At 42.7% G+C, this 12,827-nt stretch overlaps 3 protein-coding genes across 3 annotated transcripts; 2 read left to right on the top strand and 1 right to left on the bottom strand.

Moving 5' to 3' along the window:
* The first annotated feature begins 7 nt into the window (after positions 1-7).
* On the top strand, positions 8-4,218 carry LOC5514308 (DIS3-like exonuclease 2). The gene is made up of 2 exons (XM_001634442.3): positions 8-2,213; positions 2,747-4,218. Exons 1-2 carry the CDS (start codon positions 303-305, stop codon positions 3,929-3,931), a joined length of 3,096 nt encoding a protein of 1,031 aa, XP_001634492.3. The 5' UTR covers positions 8-302; the 3' UTR covers positions 3,932-4,218.
* A 625-nt stretch (positions 4,219-4,843) lies between these two features.
* LOC5514288 (MICAL-like protein 1) lies at positions 4,844-7,128 on the top strand. Its single transcript, XM_001634443.3, has 4 exons — positions 4,844-5,531; positions 6,279-6,327; positions 6,524-6,665; positions 6,993-7,128. Exons 1-4 carry the CDS (start codon positions 5,344-5,346, stop codon positions 7,106-7,108), a joined length of 495 nt encoding a protein of 164 aa, XP_001634493.3. The 5' UTR covers positions 4,844-5,343; the 3' UTR covers positions 7,109-7,128.
* Positions 7,129-11,578: 4,450 nt separating this feature from the next.
* On the bottom strand, positions 11,579-12,589 carry LOC5514298 (neuromedin-U receptor 2). Its single transcript, XM_032383911.2, has one exon. It carries the CDS (start codon positions 12,587-12,589, stop codon positions 11,579-11,581), a length of 1,011 nt encoding a protein of 336 aa, XP_032239802.2.
* Positions 12,590-12,827: the final 238 nt, after the last annotated feature.

Raw genomic sequence — 12,827 nt, 5'->3', positions numbered from 1 at the left:
CACCAATCACAGCTCATGACTGCGATTGTTTGGTGACGAAAATGCAAGATGGCGGCCGGACAGGGAGTGCTTTGTAGGTCATAACAAGTGCGTTTTAAACACTGTCCAAGGTTTCTTTTCACGCTATTCGGCTGTATTCTGTTACACCAATAACTGGTATTTTAAATCTTTGGTAACTTTTTGTTATTGTGTGCAAAAATCCCTCCGTTGAAGGCAAAACAAACTTACCTCGTTACCCAAAACAAAAAGACCGAATAAAAAAAGTGCAAATAGCTACTGTATCGAGGGGAAAAACAGGTGGAATGGCTTCGTGCAAGACAGACCAAGATATCGGAGAGCAAGATGGTGCCTTGGCACCTGGAGATGCAATGGCGGAAGAGCACTCGAGAGGCGAGGAGGAACACCGTGACACTCCAAACGCACAGAAAAGAAAGAGAAAACGCAAGAAAAACAAAGGCAAAGGAGCAACTAACGAAGATGACGTGGTACTCTCAACAGACGAAAGTATCAAAGATCTAAGCAAGGGAGTTGCAGACATGAAGCTTGGTGGAAAAGAATCAGATGTGAATGAAAAGTCTAAAACAGCTGGACAAGAGGGTGGTATCAAGGACAGGCATGAAGTGGGGATCACACAACCATCAACCCCTAACAGGGATCAACACGACAGGGGAGCGAACACAGAGCAGTCAGGTGGCAAGCATAGGCGCCATCGTAACAGAAGAAAGAAGAAACATACAGGGTCAGAAGATGATGAGAGGCAACAAGTAGATGGCGCTTTGCTTACCACTCCACAGAAAAAGAACGACTCCTTCGGCCAGACACGAAACAAAGGTGGGACTCCTGGGAAGAACTCATCACCACGTAAATATAAGTGTTATGAAAAGTATTGGTCATTAGAGAGTGTCTCTGATGGCTTGAAGCGAGGAGAACTGTTAAAGGGGGCTCTTCGTATCAGCAAGCGCAATTTTGAGATGGCCTGGGTGTCTGTGGCTGGACAGAAAAGGGATGTTTATCTTGAAGGGGTGCTTGCAAGAAATAGAGCTCTCGATGGTGATATCGTAGCTCTGAATATTTTGCCTAGAAACAAGTGGAAGCTAATGAAGCATGAATATGATGCCCATGGAGCCAGTCATGAAGGAAACAAGACCCCATGTAAAGGAGGTACTACTCCTCACACCCCAGAATCCTCAAAAAACAAGCAAAGGAAAAATGAGGAAATCCCTGATGCTTATTTACAACAGACTGCACATGTTGTATATATCATAGAAAAGAAACACACTCGTGCAGCCAGTGGAAACTTGAAGCCTTTTCAGTACAACCAAGGAGATGTCCCTGATGGGTTATTCTCTCCATCAGATAGTCGTCTTCCAAGAATGAGGATCCCTCATGCTAAATGTCCTCTTGGGTTTTTTGACAGGCCTCAGGATTTTGCTAGCACTTTATTTGTTGGTAGAATAACTGAGTGGCCAGAGAATGCCCCTATAGATAATTTCTTTGCAACTGGTGAAATATCTCGCAGCCTTGGTGAGGCTGGGGAAATTGAACCTGAAACCCAAGGAATATTCTTTGAGTATGGCATTGATCCTGGACCATTTCCAGATGAAGCATTAGACTGCCTACCCAAAGAAACCCCATGGAGCATCCCCGAGACAGAGTTTGCATACAGGAGGGATTTCAGAGATGAGTGCGTCTTCACTATTGACCCTTTGACTGCAAGGGACTTAGATGATGCGCTGCATTGCAAGAGACTTTCTGATGGCCTTATTGAAGTTGGAGTTCATATTGCAGATGTTAGCTTTTTTGTCAAAACAGGGACACCGCTGGATGATATTGCCCAGGAGAGAGCAACCTCCACTTATATGGTTCAGACAGTTGTACCTATGCTGCCACGACGGCTGTGTGAAGAGCTCTGCAGTCTGAATCCTGATGAAGACCGGCTGACATTTTCAGTCGTGTGGATCATGACGGATCAGGGTGAGATAAAAAGTGACTGGAAAGGCAGAGGTATCATTAGGTCTCGGGTCAAGATGGCATATGAGCATGCACAAGAAATGATTGACAAACCTAACAAGAAGTGGAGTGATAGCGAGCTCCCACCGATTGCTGAAGGAACAGATGTGAGTGAGATTGTGAAGCGTGTCAATTTGTTGGCAAAAATAGCTCGGCAATTAAGAAGGAACAGATTTGAGAATGGTGCCCTTCGACTCGATCAAGTAAGTTGGAGATTGTACTAATTATGAATTTATAGGTATCTGTAGCTTTCATATTCCTTGCCCTATGAAAGTGGGAGATCCTGTGGTATCAGCATAGTAGGGGTGTCTGTCTTTTAATCCTCACACAAAAACTCCAATAATAACTCACATAAAACTAGACTAAGGGATACTGTGAATACAAACTTGTCTCCCGACATTTTAGACTGTTTACTCCTCCATGCCCAAAATCGGACTTCACAAACCTTCGAAAGGTTGAAGTCCGGTTTTACTATTCCTCATGAAATCTACCTCCTCATTAAAATTGCTTTACAAAGCTTGGTAGTAAATTGTTCTTTTTAGATATCTTTGTGCTTGAGACAGGTGCTCTAAAGAAAGACGTTTATTTCCTGGAAATCACTTTTTCACATTCTTGTCTTGTTGGTTATTTCCTTATAGTTCTCATGAAAAAGTCCTGAGCCATAGGATACTCGCCAATCGAAACTCTTTTTCAATATCTCTAAATTTGTTAACTTTAAACGTCCGCCATCTTGCAGGTAAAGCTCCAGTTCGACCTCGACAAGGAGACGGGGATGCCCATCGGCTACCACGTGTACCAACAGCGAGAGAGTAACAAGCTCATCGAAGAGTTCATGCTGCTTGCCAACATGACTGTCGCTCATCACATCTACAAAGCGTTCCCTGACATGGCGCTACTCCGCCGTCATCCCAAGCCGCACGAGAAACAAATGGAAGACCTGCTGGAGCTCTGCCGTAACCTGGGCATCAAGTACAACGCAAACTCGTCGAAGTCAATCCAAGTATCCCTCGCTCAGTTCCCCTCAGGCTCCGCACAGCACGAGATCTTGGTGCAGCTCACGATGAAACCCATGAAGAACGCGTTGTATTTCTGCGCTGGTACCGTGGAGGAGGAAGAGTATGGCCACTACGCGCTGAGCGTGCCGCTCTACACGCACTTCACCTCGCCCATCCGCCGATACGCGGACGTGATCGTGCACAGGCTTCTAGCGGCAAGCCTGGAGCTGGCTGAACCTCTAGATAAGGATGCAGTTGATGTAGACTCCACAGCCGGCCACTGCAACGACTGTAAGCTCGCGGCCAAAACAGCGGGAGAACTCAGTAGTGAACTGTTCTTCGCGATCTTTGTGCGCGAGTGCGGCCCCCTAGAGGAGGACGGTTATGTGCTGGGGATCATGGATATGTCGTTTGATGTCTTTGTGCCCGCCCTCGGCGTGACCAAGCGCATCTATTGCAAGTTCTGTCCCGGCGTAAAGAGGTATGTGCCTTATGACAGAAAGGAGCAAGTCCAGCCGGAGATCACGCTCGTCTGGGCCACAGGCACGGAGAAGAAACCAGGAAAGGATGTGAAACAGGTGCTGCACATCTTCTCCAAAGTTCACGTGATTCTCACCACCGAGAGTACGAATGGGGAGAAGAGCAAACACGTCAAAGTGTACGCCCGATTACGGCCTCCTCAGGGCGCGGCGGACGACGAAGAGGAGGATCTACCGGCGGATGAGGAACATGTAAATGGGGACGAGGAACCCCTAGCGGAGACCACGCCCAATGCAACTGGCGATGAGGACGACGTGATCGTGGAGTCTGAGGAGGAGCCTGGTATCGAGGAGATGATACCCGAGGGGGACCGGGCAGGAGTTGATGACGTCATCGTAGAGACCGAGTCGGACGAGGATCTTAAAGCTCAAGAAAACGCCGCCTGAATTTATTTTATTAGTATTTTTATTTTAAACCCGATTTTCATTTTAGGTGTCTTTGAACTTGTATTCTTAATGTTTCAATTTTAACTTTGCAACCAAGTATTCGAATAGAAGCGTAAAATACGCATTGATTATTTTACAAACACGTGAAACACACTTGTAAGTAGATTTTTCTCATTATATATGGAATTTCTTTCTGAACCACATCATTTTTAGTTATATTCGATATTGTATTCTAAATCGATATTGTATCTAGAAATAATAATAAAGAATAAAAAACAACGACCTAATATTTTGCATTCTGTGATGGCTTGAAATTCCACTTTCTCGCCATTTTCTCGCGGCTTTGAAGTGTGCAAATAGCAAAACTTTTGGCATTTTTCTTAAAATTATGGGAGCGTAGTTATTTTTATGCAATCCAAATTTAGCTAAGCAAATAATACAGCGCAAAATACCTATGATTTCAGTACGATGTAAGCGACATAACTTGTATGCACCATCGTCTCATATTTTCTTTGTGGTGTGGTCATCTTACGGCTAGGTAATTACCGGGACTATTAACACCTTTGCTTTGTAAAAAAAAACACCTCTTGCACCAGCTTTAGTCACGGCGCCGTTACGGCAGAGCGCGCCTTCTTGGAGTGGGTCACTCTAAGAAGTGGGTCGGGCAGGATGAGTGTTAAAAGGGGTCCCCTACAAAGACGCTTTTGCCGTCTGTCACGTAAGTGCTCTTTGCGTGAAACTGGTCAGAGCGACAGGGTTGGCTAAGCTATTATATATGAGAAACGTTTTGAAAAGCTTAGGTTTTGGTAACGTTTAGAAAATGCCTTGCAAGTCAGCTTCTACTAGAAAGGAAGCAATTTCTAGGGTAAAAGCGTTGCCTCCTCAGTTCCGCCTCTTCTTCGCCGATATTCAGATTTTTTTGCTTTATCCAACATTACAATGGGTTTTTTTGATAATCTGATAATTCCGCTCCCCCAAAAACAAAGTCAATTAAACCTGTGTGGTCTCATGTAGATATTAGCTTTTTATTTCTGACTCACTCTCCTTCTAGCATATCTGTGTAACTGAACCTTCTCTTTTCATGGTTAAAGAATCCATGTCTACACCTATGAGACAATTATGCGCCGGTCCAGTAGCAAGCAGTAAATCCTGCTGCAATTTTCATTGTCTGTATCACACCTAGTCATTTATTAATTAGAATAAAACATTGCGCATATCCGTATTCGGGCCGCAAAACAATATTAGTAGGAGCATAAAACCCGGTCTACTACAAAAACCACTCTAAAAATACCTCTAGCACGCGACTATATAAACCCTAAGCTGCAGTTATGCATCCAGAACCGAGACAAGACCCACCTAGGGATCATTTATTCGAGCAAGAATTCTTCATCGACTGATTTTTTGTTCCGCACATGTTACCGGCCAAGCAGCGAGAGACAGAGGCGAGTGGTGTCGTGTTGACGGGAAAAGCCGCGCTTGTAGAGTGGTGTCGACAGCAAACTAGCGGCTACCGTGACGTGAACGTGCGTGATCTCACTCATTCGTGGCGGGACGGGATGGCCTTGTGCGCGATTATTCACAGATTCCGACCTGATCTCATGTACGTATACTACACAATGACACAATTATCCATCGAATACCTAACGAGAATTAATTCAGAAACAGATGAACAAGAGTGTTTTTTCTCAAATGAGCGAGCGCCAGCAAAGTATGCTATACAGTGAGAGAAAGGTTTTTCAAAAGTGATTAACGCTTCTTTAAAATTAATAAGAATTATTTTTACCTTCAAATCCATATTAAAATAGTTTTTGCGCACTCGCCAGGTGCCGTGAAAGCTAAACACGTTTGCTCATCTCACATTCCATTGAGTTGCCTCGTTCGGGTGCTAATAGAATAAGTTCAATCTGTGTTTTCTATAGTCTAGGAGAAGTTATATGATCTCTATAGTATAGGAGAATTTGTGTGTTTTCTATAGTCTAGTTGTTTTTCAGTCTTTCTGTGAGGTTTAGGCGAATATATTTTTAACTTCTAGGTGAAACAGTGTTTCGTCATCTATACAAAATTTACGTCGCTCTGAACAGATAGTCCCAGATAGTACTAAGATACTAGTACCAGTCTTCTGTAAAATTCCTTTTCTTCTAAGGGGGCACCTTATCCACCCCCCCCCCCCCCCCCCCTGACCCATGCTAGCTACAGCCCTGCTAAGGAATCGCCCATTAGCGTACCCATATCTTATACAAAATAAGCAACTATTTGCTATTACTGGCTGTCAGGACGACAAACCCAAGAGGGAGGAGAAGGATATTCATTCTTTTCAGTAAAGCCCTCTTTCCAATATCCTCCACAGAAACTTTGAACAGCTTTGCAAAGACGATCACGCGAAGAACAACGGATTGGTAAGTCAAGCTTGGTTTCCTTTATCTATTTCCGTGTTTTAGAAAATTATGACATCACTTCCGATAAAAGCGAGCTATAGGCTTCCTTGAGCCATTCATTGCCATTCACATTCACATTCGAGCTGTATCATTTCATACATTTCCGATATCATATTTCAATTATTCAATATAACACATTTCCCATTATTCCTTTTAGGCATTTAGCATTGCCGAGCGAGAACTGGGCATTCCGGCCTTATTAGATGTGTGTGACGTTACGGATTTGAAGGTCCCGGATGAGAAATCCATGGCAACATACATATCATTATTTTACCAGCGTTTTAAAGATCACCAGCCTAGTTGAGTATGGTTGATTAAGTGGAATATACAGTTGAACCTCTATTAAGCGGTCACTCTCGGGTGATTAGAGCTCATTAGAGGTTTTCTTATTTAGCCCAAAATGACAAAAATGTGTCAAAGACGCGAGCTCTAGATGAAGACCTATTCTTAGCGAGATCCCTACTCTCTGGCTTGCTAGGAAAGGAACATAAGAAGGAGTAAGGGGTAGATTGCTTGTTCAATAATTGATACCACTAAAAGAAAGTTTATTCTCGTAGTTTGTGGGGAGGGGAGGGACGCCTACAACACAGGATCCTGACGACATCCATATTTTTGCATTCACATAGATAATGAAGTGGAACCCAGAAAGAAGAAACGCTACATGTTGGACATCTTCTGTGACGATGCCACGAGAAAACGACTCTTTAAGAACAGCCCTCGCTTCTGTGACGTAGCTGAGTAAAAGCTGCAGCCTGGCTATTTTTTAGCTGAATTTACAAAAACAACAGTTTGAAAACAGATACCTCCCCCTCTATTCCGAGTTTTATACAGCCCGTCAAAGTCAAACACAGCTTCACCTAGTCAGCGGTATCCTAGTTTTCCAACAGTGCTACGGTCCCCACTTTTAGTCCATCGTCGTTGTACTGAAGCGAGCACAAGTTGATGGTTGCTTGTATTTTTCATCAAAAATACAGCTATGAGCATATTAGGAGAGTGTCTCAGGACATCATAAAGTCTATTGGGGCATAATTGAGTGCTTTGCTTATGGATATTTGCAAGCAAATGTGGATTCATGATGATTTTTTTCTTGTTTGGCTTTGCCTGGATGAGAAAATAATTTTCTAATGAATCACCACAGCTCTCCTAAATGCTGTCTTTTCTGGAACCAAACTGATTCCAAAATTGTGTACACTGCTATTCTGAGTCTGTATGACCTGGGATTGATTTAAAACCATCTGACTTTGGGGAGAGGAGTGTTGACTGGCCCTCCCCTCGTGATTTTTTCCCTGGATCTTCCAAAATGCTTTGCAATCCGTAAAGACATCCAAGTGGTTTTACAAGCCTTCAAGGAGTGGACATTGTGTTTTGAGGCCATGGAAATGAACCTGGAGGATCAGAATACAGATATTTATTTGTGTCTTGAGCTGTGTTTGCTGATCTCTCTCACTTGTGTGGTATTTTGAGCGTTTAATTGAGAGGGGGGAATCTGCTTTTCTTTCCTTGTTCGATTTGAAATTTGTCAAGGAACCTGTGCTATTATTTGGCTTAAGAGTAGTTGCCAACACATTGGTTGGATGCATATTTTCAAGACCATTTATCCCTTAGACTGATGCCTGAGTATCTTTATCTTGTTGTGTTTATTTTGCATTTATGAATTTTTTGGGTTGTGGGTACTTCTCAAAGCCAGTACAGGCCGGTTGAGGGGTCAATGTGTTAAAATCTATGCAATGACATTTTAGAGCAAATCCATAAAATCAATGCGAATATATAAAGTCATAATGTAGTCAAACCATTTTGCGGCTCTATCAAGAACCCATGACGTTAGTTTAATTCTTGCGCGACTCTATGAAGAGTTGTCGTCATAATGTAGTTCAATCATTGCTTGACTATATGAAGACTCTCTGACGTTAGTACGATCATTGCGCGGGCACTATGAAGAATCTATGACGTCATCTGCGAGGGACTGGTTCTTATAGAGGAATATCTGAGAGGGACTGGATCTTATAGAGGAATATCTGAGAGGGACTGGATCTTAAAGAGGAATATCTGAGAGGGACTGGATCTTATAGAGGAATATCTGAGAGGGACTGGGACTTATAAAGGAATATCTGAGAGGGACAGGATCTTATAGAGGAATATCTGAGGATTTTTAGAGGATTATTACATGATTGACCATTGACCCGGTTTCCAATGTTTTCTGTTGGACTTTATTTTCGTACAAACCTTAAGGCCATGTAACACGGGGCAATTTTCGTCTGCAACTGGTAACGCAATGATCGTTGCACGCGTAATTGCCTCGTGTAACATCCCCTTTTTGCAACTGGAAATGCAGCAAATTATTGCGAAAAGTAGAGATCGTCTCTACTTTTCGCAACAAACCTACTTTTCGCAACAAACCGAGACAAGTTGCTGCGTGTGACATGTTATGGCAACTGACATCGCAATGGATGTCAGAGTTACTGTTTTCTGGCCGTATTTCGTCGAAGAGCTGCTGACATTTAGAATTTACAGCAGATGTGTTGCATTGCGAAAAAATATTGCGAGCGTGTGACATCCCTCTGCAACTTGCAATAATTTTTATTAGTCATTATTGCGTTGCCAGTTGCAGACGAAAATTGCCTCGTGTATCTTGGCCTTTATCTTATATCGCAAACGCGACATTTTGGAGCTCTCCATCAGAGACCCAAAAAGTATTTCTAAATCACAGCCAAAAGCACCATTGACGTCCAGAACGTCGTGGTTTTCAAACAAATCACACTTGTTCGGGGGGGGGGGGGAATAATAAAGCACAATGTTGACAGGATCACTTTTTGAAGACTTTTGTTTGCGTCTGGCACGACACCAAGCGCACGCATTTTGTAAACAATAATTTCAAAGAGGTTTTAAAACAGCCACAATAATATCGATTAAATACTTAAATATAAGATTAAACTATAGAATAAAAACTTATTCTAAACCACTTTCAAATTCCATTTATTGTTAGATTCAGTTCTGATGTCCTGTCGGTCCATGTTTTCTTCGTAAAAATATACGACTGACAAAACAAATCTCAAGCTTAGCCGATCATACATAAATCCACAAGCAAGGATTCGTGCTTTTTAATGCCCATACAAACGTTTTGGAAAAACTTTGATTGCATTTGCTATTGACTTGAATGTAGACATGCGAACTCGCATGAATTTCCCGCCAAACACAGGTCCCCCAATAAGGCAGAGAAAAGTAAAGAAAATATATTTTGGGCGTAGTTTGAGCGTAGCATACAAAATATAGTTTTAGAAAAAAATAAAGATTATTTATAATGAAACTTGGTATATTGAAAATACAGAGGTATAAATTAATTATATGACTATGATGTAACCGCGTTTTTTGTTTCAGACTAATGTCTTTTATTAATTATAATTATAAACGTGAATGTTTCACTGGTACCCACTAGCTTATAGATAAGAAGCTAAGGGCGCGTTTTTTTTACTCGTGATTCTGGAATGAGAAGGATTAGAATAGAAATAGCGCGCGTTCGTTTATCCCGCGTTCCCCTTCCGGAATGGAATGAAGGCCATTCCACCCATTCTGCTACCTGTAGCAGAATGACTCGAATGTCATTCTGAACATTCTCTACCAACCATTCCCATTCCAGTATGATAAGAAGAAAACGCGCCCTAAGAGCGAGGGAACGGCTTTGATTTTCACTTTCTCCATTTACGAAAACTACAAGCGTTATGCAAACTAAAGCACCTTTTGTAAAGGAAATTGCGACAAAACGTGTATGCTCCATCGTTTTTCTCTTCATGATATGGTCATCTTGGACTAGACGATTACCGGGACTATTAGCACCTTAGCTTTGTAAGAAATGTACAAATGAACAATAATGGCTATAGACTGCCCATATTGTAGATAATGTTGATATGTATTCTTTGCATATGTCAAGGTCTTTGTTTTCGAGGATGAAATAGTTTTTGACTATTTACCACTTATCGATGCGATAATTGTTAATAGCTTTTCTTTTTTATTTCTGTAGAAATAACTTTTTCTACATATATGCTAAGGAAGTTTGAATCCTCCACGCCTCTCTTTGTTCTTTCAGGGTTCAATTTAAAAATTAAGTGATCTGTTTTTTACGAAAATAAGAAAATCGCGTAAATAAAGTGTCGCGAAATATCGCCATCTCATAATCGCGAAATTTTGACGTCGCGAAAATAAAGTGTAATAAGGTAGATCTTTTAGGGGAAGAATCTAAGAGGGACTGGGAGGGACCGGTCATCTTGATATGGTGCACGTATATTTCATTTCGACGACTGTTAAATCCATGTGTCTTTGATTTCATAACTACTTAGAATTTTGATTGAGAAAAAATAAGGAAGGACGAGACAAAAGTTTCCGTAACGACTCGTCGGAACTTTTTTTAAAATCTAGAAATTGTCGACTCGCGAAGAGGTACGAAACATCTTTTGACTTTGGGGATAAATGCCGATTCATGCCGACTACACCAGAAACCTGATGATTGTATCAAACTGTTCCATGCATTAAAATATTCTCAGGATATCAATTAAGGGCTCATTACCTTTTGACATAACAAGAATTGGTGATCGATTGAAGTTACTCCTACCCCAGGCAATATCTCTATTAGTACTCTACAATTGATATGCGCAACAGAAGGCAAACAGCCATGAAAAGACATATATCCCGGCTTTAATTGTCTTGGATCTTAAGAGTGTGTTTTAGCGCGGAAGGATCGTCTGTCGCCGCTATCACGAAACACCATGATCATACATTCTCCGTTAATGTGCCGCATTGGCGATTATTGAAATTCTAAATATTTTAGGGTTTCTTGACTTCCTCCGCTGAATGAAATGCACCAAAAGCGCCCGGAATAGCGTGCTAAAAGCCAGTCAGTCAGGCGAGGTCGCAGTTTATTAAGGTTCTGTATTTAATTGTATACCTGGAGGAAACCGAGTCAACAAAGGTGCTCATATTGGGATCGGAGGCAAGATGTCGGTAAATACAAACATGACGGCGCCTATAGAACCAAAGAGTGCAGCCAAGAGTATGGAATCGCTCAAATGATTGCATAAAAGTGTGTATTCAATTGCGCGGAATCGCGTGATACGGTGCTTGGCGATGCGGGATACAATAAATTCGTGTCATCAGACTCTATCACGTGAATATTGGCCCTCTATTTCTAATAGTTATAATACATTGAAACATGGAATAAACATTACAATTTAGATTCTACCATTTTTTCTTCTCCATCGTTACGTTTCTTCCACTTGCACATGAGGCTTGCGATGAAAGCTCTCGTAATAATCGAATAAATGATAGGGTCGGCCGCGGAGCTTACCACTACTCCTAGCACAGACACGTTATAAAACACAAGGAAGAGCCTGTGTTTGCTGAAGTCTTTCCAGCAGATGAACACGAGCCTGAACAAGTTGAGCGGTAGCATCGTTATGGTGAAGACCCACACTAGCGCCGTCAGAAGCTGCTTCGTGCGCGCGTTTTGTCTTACTCTCTCCAGTTCCTCGTCTTTGCGTGCCTCGAGTACGGACGCCAGATGTCGGTGTAGCGTGGTGCTCTTGTTCAGCTCTCGAGTGATGCGAGCGTAAGTGAACAAAATCGCCATAAGCGGTAGCAGGTATAACAGGCAAATATCGAGCACGATGTAACTATTGTGCATCATGTTGGGCCATTTGAACAGACAAAGCGTACCGCACGGGTGCACCTCATAACACACGATAAAAAGTAGTGGAACAACAAACAAGGCGAACGCACCAAGCCATATGGATAGAATAGTCAACTTGGTAGCCGTAAGACTTGGGTGGGTGTTGTGGACGATAATACGATACCTCTCGATCGCGATCGCCACGATCGACCAGATGCAAGCTCCATGGAACATCTCCGAGACCGGGTACAGCACATAGCACATAACTCTACCAATCGGCCAGTTTAGAGGGGACTGTTCCTTGATGACAGCAATTGGAAAATTTACCAGGAGGATGCCTAGGTCTGAGATGGCCAAGCTACGGATGTAGAGGCCATCAGACGGGCCTAGAATGCGCATCCTTGTTGCAAGCACGCACACGAGAATGTTGCCAAGAACGCCAACAATCGCGGCGCCAGCCTCTACTGACAGCCTTGTAGCAGCTAAAGCCGGGTGTTCAACAAGATACGGGGAGGGGAGCAGCGAGCACGAGGCGTTAGACGTAGAATTCGCCGTGCTTTCATCCATTTGAGACAAGTCTTCGCGCACCTTGTTGTAAAAGGGCTTTTTCCAAGGCGAAGCCACTAACCAATTTATCACCGGAACTATCTCACAGAACAACGCACGAATAACGCTTAGTTTAAAAATAGACATCAAGCTGTTGTAAATTGACGGACGCAGCGAGTTCGCTGCGATTTGAAGTTGTAGGCGCAAATGAGCGGTCGTTGCGTTAGGCCCCGCGGCTGCCCGGTTATGATAGGCAAAG

Source organism: Nematostella vectensis, chromosome 2 (assembly GCF_932526225.1).
Source record: "Nematostella vectensis chromosome 2, jaNemVect1.1, whole genome shotgun sequence".
In the NCBI taxonomy this organism is placed as follows: domain Eukaryota; kingdom Metazoa; phylum Cnidaria; class Anthozoa; order Actiniaria; family Edwardsiidae; genus Nematostella; species Nematostella vectensis.
The sequence above is the reverse complement of the archived record's forward strand: the minus strand, read 5'-3'. Positions and strand labels throughout refer to the sequence as shown.

Excerpts from the sequence above, each read along its gene's own strand:
- LOC5514288 (XM_001634443.3), top strand. The coding sequence starts at position 5,344 with ATGTTACCGGCCAAGCAGCGAGAGACAGAGGCGAGTGGTGTCGTGTTG. Across the intron at positions 5,532-6,278 it reads AGATTCCGACCTGATCTCAT|AAACTTTGAACAGCTTTGCA; the intron begins GTACGTATACTA and ends TATCCTCCACAG. Across the intron at positions 6,328-6,523 it reads ACGCGAAGAACAACGGATTG|GCATTTAGCATTGCCGAGCG; the intron begins GTAAGTCAAGCT and ends TATTCCTTTTAG.
- LOC5514308 (XM_001634442.3), top strand. The coding sequence starts at position 303 with ATGGCTTCGTGCAAGACAGACCAAGATATCGGAGAGCAAGATGGTGCC. Across the intron at positions 2,214-2,746 it reads GTGCCCTTCGACTCGATCAA|GTAAAGCTCCAGTTCGACCT; the intron begins GTAAGTTGGAGA and ends GCCATCTTGCAG.
- LOC5514298 (XM_032383911.2), bottom strand. The coding sequence starts at position 12,589 with ATGGATGAAAGCACGGCGAATTCTACGTCTAACGCCTCGTGCTCGCTG.